The following is a 6067-nucleotide window of genomic DNA, read 5'->3' on the forward strand; positions in this document are numbered from 1 at the left end:
GGCGGTGCCGTGGGGGTCGGCGGGAGGGAAGGGGGCGGCGGCGGCGGCAGCGGGCGGCCCCGGGGGCGAGCCGTAGGGCTCGGCCAAAAGCTCGGGGCCCAGGCAGCCCCCCAAGTCCATGGCGGGGGCGCAGGCCGGCGGCAGCCCCAGCGGGGCCAGCGGGCCGTAGAGCTGCGCCAGGGCGTCGAAGGACTCCGGCGCCGCCTCCATGCCGCCGAACAGGGCCAAGGCGTCTTCTGCGGGGGGGGGGACGGGAGGGAGAGACCCCGTCAGTTGGGGCGGGGGGAGGCCTAGGGGCTGTCCCCATGGCGTTGGGGACAACCGCACTGGCAGGGTGAGGTGTCCCAGGGCTGCTTCGGACCCCCCGGGTGACCCCAGGGCTGTGGGGGACTCCAGGGGCTTCTCCCTACCCAGGGGAGGATTCCAGGGTCTGGGGGAGCCCTGGGGGCTTCTCCAAAATCCAGGGGGGATCCCAGGGTCGGGGGAGGGTCCCTGGGGTCTCTCCTGACCCCTTGGGGAACCCCCAGGGCCATGGGGGGCTCTAGGGGCTTCTCCCTACTGGGGGGGGGGGAAACCCCAGTGTCCTGAGGATCCCTGGGGGGGTTCTCCCAATTCCAGGACCCAGGGTCATGTCCCAAGTCTGGGGGGCACCCTAGTGTCGGGGGGGTCCTGGGGCCTCTCCTGACCCTGGGGGGCCCCCCTCAGACTCCCCAGGGGGCCTCCCAGGGCCATGGGGGTCTCTGGGGGCCCTTCCCAAGCCTGGGGGGGGACTGCAGAGCCAAGGGGGTCCTGGGGGGCCCCTGCTGATCCCCCAGAGGTCCCCCAGCTCCAGAAGTGACCCAGGGGACCCAGGCAGACCCAGGTATTTGGGGATGTCCCCAATATGCTGGGGGGGGACAGGGAACGCAGAGCTAGGTCAGGCTGAGACCGTAGCAGCTCATGCCGTGACACGGGTGCTGGCCGGGCCCTAATTACTGTCCCCAAATCCGTCCCCCACCCCAGGGACCCACCTGCAACTGGCAGCGGAGTGAAGTGATCCATGTATCCGGGCGGCTTCTTCCTTCTCTTGGCTTCGATCCCATACGGATCTGGGGGGACGGGAGCATCACGGCATGGGGCCGCCGGCCCCAGGGGGTCCCCGATGGTAGGGGGGGCCCCTCAGGAGGTCTTGCCCCCCACGTGGGGGTCCCCCCGGCACCCACCTGAGCCCGAGAGCTCCTCCAGGACGTCGGGCATCCCCCGCTTCCGCTTCACGTTCACCCCGTAGGCGTCTGCGGGGAGGGGGCGCGGGGACAACATATCCCATCCCCAGGGGGCTGGCCTCGATCCCCCCCCCGCTGTGTCCTGTGGGGTCGGACCCTGAGCTTCCCACCCCGTGCACCGTGTCCCCAAACCGTAAGGCCACATCTCGCTGTCCCCATCCCCGTGTCTCCGTGGGGCCTGTCCCCATCCTATGGGACATGTCCCCATCCCACAAGCCACGTCCCCATCCCAGGTGGCCTGTCCCCATCCCGTAAGGCCACATCCCCACCTTAGGGGTCCTGTCCCCACTCCGCGCCCCCCTCCCGCCAGCCTCGTCCCCACGCCAGGGGACACATCCCCCTCCCGGGGGCGCGGGGCCGCGCACCGTGGTCCTTGGGCAGGTAAGTGAAGCGGAAGGACTCGCTGCAGACGCTGTCGGTGAGCCGCTGCAGGAAGACCTCCACCTCCACGGGCTCGGCTAGCTCCAGGTGCTGGTACGGCGGCGTCTTGAACACGATGGCGACCTGGCGGTGCACGTCGGCCTGCGAGAAGTCGGCCCGCGCTTCCCACGTCTCCTTGCGGAAAACCACCGCGATGTCCTCTGCGGGGACGGAGGCGTCAGGGACCCTCGCAGCACCCAAGCTCGCCCTCTCCAGCACCCGGCGTCTCCTGCCAGCGCTTGGGGTCCCCCCCGCTCCGGCACCCTGAGGTCCCGTCTCCTGCACCTGGGTCCCCTCCTCCTGCAACTGCGAGGCAGCAGGACCCCCAGCACCCAGGATCCCCCCCGCCATGAGCTGGGGTCCTCTCCCCTGCACCCCTGCAGCACCCCAGGGTCCCTTCCCCTACAGCAGAAGGTCTAGGGGGCAGCAGGACCCCCAGGATCACATCCCCAGACCCCTTTTGGACCCATCCCCAAACCCCTCAAGCGCCCCAGTCCCCCTCCAGCTTCTGCCGCCTTCCTTCACCCCCACCCTCACTTCCCGGGATGGTAAATCGCCCCCCCGCCGGGGCCGCGGGGCTCCCAAAGCGCCCGCCGGTACCTTTCTGGACCTTGTCGCAGAGCAGGTAGAGCTCCTCGCCGCCCGTGCAGGGCCCGCTCTCCTTGTTCATCCGGCAGATCCTCAGCTCCGAGGTGTTGGTGGACTCTGCAGGCGCCAGGGCACAGCTCAGGGGCACAGTCAGCACCCTCGGGTGCTGTGTCCCCCCCCCGCGACGTGCGGATGGGAGCCCACGGCCACCCTGCGGGGTCCGGCAATGCAGCGACAGCAACGTGGCTCTGGAATCACCCAGCCCTGGGCCCGAGGGCCAGGCTCGGGCACTGGGGACTCTCCCATCGGCATCATCTCTTCCCGAGCATCCCCGGCACTGGGTACCAACCCTGCGGGACACGGGCGACCGGCTCCCCCTCAGGACACCGGTCACAGGGGACCGTCCCCGGTCAAACCTCACAGCCCAGGCGAGGAACCGGCCGGTGCGATCTCCCTGGCCACCCTGTCCCGTAGCCGGGGAGGCGCCGGGGGCCCGGCTGAGCCCCCCGTCAGCGACCCGAAGCCCCCCCTTCCTCCACGTACTCTTGTCAAAGATGGGATCTGAGAGCACTGGGCTGAGGTGCTGCGTCTGCCCGGAGCCGTCCTGGTAGGAGGCCTGGAAGCAGATCCTCACCACGTTCATGTCCACCTCCTGGTGGTTCTTGAGAGACCCAGCTAGGGGAAAAGACAAGGCAAAAATCAGCTGCTGCCCGGGACGGGGTCCCGGCCCCCCGAAACATCTCCGCTCGAGCCACCCACCTTTGAAGGGGTCGATGCCCAGCTGCAGCTTCTTCTCTATCGCCGTCTCGATCTCCTTCTTCTTCACGCACTGGATGCCGAGGTTGCTAAAGCTGCCGGGGGAGCAGAGACGTGCCGGAGAGGCAGCTCCCCCCTGCAAAACCCCGCGGCACCCAGGCACCCTGCTCCTCCCAGCCCATCCCCGCTCAGCCCCAGCGCCGCGGGGGGGCCGGGCCGTTCCCCAGTGTGTCCGTACCCAGAGGACCCACGCGGACCACCATGGCTCCACCATCTCCAAAACCAGCACTGCTTGCCCCTGGGGACGGTGGTGAAACGACCACCGAGGAACTCACCGGTGTCTGGGCACCCCCTGAGCCGCGTGCGGACAACGGGGCGCAGCTCGGCCTCCAGCACGCTCCGACGCCCGGGCTTCCCACCCCCCTGCTCCACCTCCGAGACCCCGCGGCCCTCCCAGGGAACGCAGGCCACCAGCCGCCACCGGCTTCAGCCCGGCACCTCCACCGGAGTCCCGGGAGGGTCTCTGCTCCCCGCAGGCTGCGGGACTCGTCCCGGCGCCGCGCGAGGGGCCGCCGCGGCCGTACCTGTGCTTGGGGTTGGTCTGGGGTTTGAGGACGACCTCGCAGAGCCCGTTGCTGCAGTCCTTGCCCACGAGGCCGTGGGGGTGGACGCGGTAGGGCCAGTCCTTCCACACCAGGCACGCCGTCACCTTCACCTCGGGGATCGCCTGGCAGTTCAGCAGCTGCCGGGACACGAGCTGTGGGCGCCGCCCCGGCTACCCCGACGCGGGGGGCTCCGGGGACGCGGGCACCCCGGCACCCGTGGGGCTCCGGCGTCTCCTGCGGTCCGAGCACCCCCCCGGCACCCATGGGGCTCTGGCTCCATGATATCTACAAGGCTCCAGCACCCCTGCGGGGGCTCTAGCCACCTCCCCAGCACCCACAGGGCGCCAGCACCAGCCACCCCAGGGAGACACGAGCTGTCAGCACATCCCTGCTGCCCCAAAACAGGACATCCTATGCCTAAGGATGGGTGCCCAGGGATGTGGAGGGGCACAAAGCACCCTGGGGGGTCCAGCACCCCCCTGGCACCCACAAGGCTCCGAGTCGCTGGCACCCACAGAGCAACAGCACCAATGCAGCTTCAGCACCCCCCCCAGCACCCACAGGGCTCCGGCACCTCCCCAGCACCCCCCAACATCCACGGGGCTCCGGACATCCCAGGACTCCGGCCCACGGCACCCGTAGGGCCCCGCGGTCGCCGTCTCCGAGCAGGCACAGAGCCATGGGCCGCCGCCGAAGCTCACCTCGATGGCCGGCAGGGTCTTGCTGGCGTCGGTGCTGCTCTCGCCCAGGATGCTGCCGGCCGAGCGGCCCTCGCACTCGTAGCGGAAGCGCATGCCCCGCTGCTTGGGCTGCTCCGTGATCACCAGCTTGGGCGGCTCCAGCAGCTCCTCCAGCTGGTTCTTGCCCGGAGACCAGCGGTGCCGCCCGCTGGGACCCACCGTGCCCCGCGGCACCAGCTTGGGCGACAGCGAGAGGGTGCTGAGGCTCCGGGCGAGTTGGGGCGAGCGGGTGTCGGCGGGCAGCAGCGGGGCGCCGGGGCCGCGCGGGGTCCCGTAGGGCGCCAGCCCGGGCGCCGCCGGGCAGGGCTCAACAGGGCGCAGCGGCCGGGTGGCCACCGCGGGGCCGGAGCCGCGGGCCACCAGCTTGGCCGAGGCCTTGGGCAAGGGCTTGGGCAAGACGGGAGCCAGATCCGGCTGGAAACCGTCCTCCTTGATGAGCTCTTCGATGATCTCTGCGGGATGAGGAGGGGTGTCAGGGCTGTCCAGGGACGGGAATAACGTCCCCAAGCTCCCTCACAGATGCCTCAACACCTGCCCCGGTGACTCCCACGTGCCGTGTGACGGAGGGACCAGCCGGATCCTGCCCTGTTTCCACCCGCAAATGCCGCTTCCGTGCTCGGGACAGAGCGGCCACGGCTGGGGGACGAGACACCCTGTCCCTTCTCTCCCGTCACAGCCCCATGGACGTGGCTCAGCCTTTTCCAGCCCCTTCGATGCTCCGGGACAGCAGGTGCAGGGACGGCTCGCTCAGCCGGGCATGGCTCCGCACCCCAAACTCCCGCTCACGGCACCCCGAAAAAGGACAGATCCGTCTGCTCCAGGCGCACGCGGTGACCCCCTCGCCGGAGATCTCCGGCTTTATCACCCGAGGCTCCGGGACGCTGCTTCAGCCGAGTTGCCGCTGCGCGGGGCTACACTTACCGGCCCCCGCGCGCCCCGGGCTCCACTCACCTAAATCGTCTGCAGAAAACAAAGGAAAAAAGAAAACAATGAGGCTCCCTCCGGCCCCTCCCTGCCCCAACCGGCACCGCGGAGGCCCCCGAGCCCGCGGGGTGCCAGCCCGGACGCCTGGGTCCCTGCCAGCCCCAGCGCGGGCTCTTACCGGCCACCGGTGCGGCATGCGCCATGGCCAGGCTGGGATCCTGGAGGGCAGCTCCTGCGGGGACACCGGCACTGTCACCCCAGGGTGCACCCACCCGGCCCCACCTAACGGCAGGGGGGACCTCGGCCTCCTGCTCCCCCTCCCCCCAGGGCAGGGACTTGGTGGGGGGGGTCTCCGGGATCAGACCCCCATCCCTGGACAGGACCAGGGGGTCCCCAAGGTCACAGCCCTCCCCAGTGAAGGGATCAAGCCCCCCCCAGGGGGTCCCCAGGGTCACAGCCCTCCCAGCATAGGGATCAGGCTGTCCCCAAGAAACCCCAGTGCATGGATTTGGGGGTCCCCAGGACTGTGCCCCCCCCAATAAGGGTTTACTGCCCTCAAACCCACTCAGGACAGGGATTAGGGGGCCCCCAAAATCACGTCCCCCCCTCCCAGCAGGAATCTGCCCCCCCTGAGAGCAGAGATCAAGGGTCCCCAGGACCATGCCCACCCAAACTGCCCAGTACAGGCACCGGGGGGGGCCCCAAGATCGTGTCCCCCCTCCCCAGCAGGGATCTGCCCCCCCAGTACAGGGACCGCGGGGCTCCCCAGAAA

At 70.0% G+C, this 6067-nt stretch overlaps 1 protein-coding gene across 1 annotated transcript in view; it reads right to left on the reverse strand.

The window, feature by feature from the left end:
* The window catches only part of RELB (RELB proto-oncogene, NF-kB subunit), a 7723-nt gene extending 2204 nt beyond the window's left edge, over positions 1 to 5519 (reverse strand). Inside the window, exons 1-10 of the mRNA XM_026055668.1 lie at positions 5474 to 5519; positions 5293 to 5331; positions 4333 to 4823; positions 3611 to 3768; positions 3030 to 3121; positions 2814 to 2945; positions 2283 to 2387; positions 1628 to 1843; positions 1203 to 1271; positions 1011 to 1088 (exon numbers count right to left, since the gene is read on the reverse strand). Of these exons, the coding sequence (XP_025911453.1) occupies positions 1011 to 1088; positions 1203 to 1271; positions 1628 to 1843; positions 2283 to 2387; positions 2814 to 2945; positions 3030 to 3121; positions 3611 to 3768; positions 4333 to 4823; positions 5293 to 5331; positions 5474 to 5498 (1405 nt within the window). The 5' untranslated portion in view covers positions 5499 to 5519. The remainder of the gene's footprint in view (positions 1 to 1010; positions 1089 to 1202; positions 1272 to 1627; positions 1844 to 2282; positions 2388 to 2813; positions 2946 to 3029; positions 3122 to 3610; positions 3769 to 4332; positions 4824 to 5292; positions 5332 to 5473) is intronic.
* Positions 5520 to 6067: the final 548 nt, after the last annotated feature.

Source organism: Apteryx rowi, unplaced genomic scaffold (genome assembly GCF_003343035.1).
Source record: "Apteryx rowi isolate R43461 unplaced genomic scaffold, aptRow1 scaffold_1249, whole genome shotgun sequence".
Lineage (NCBI taxonomy): Eukaryota > Metazoa > Chordata > Aves > Apterygiformes > Apterygidae > Apteryx > Apteryx rowi.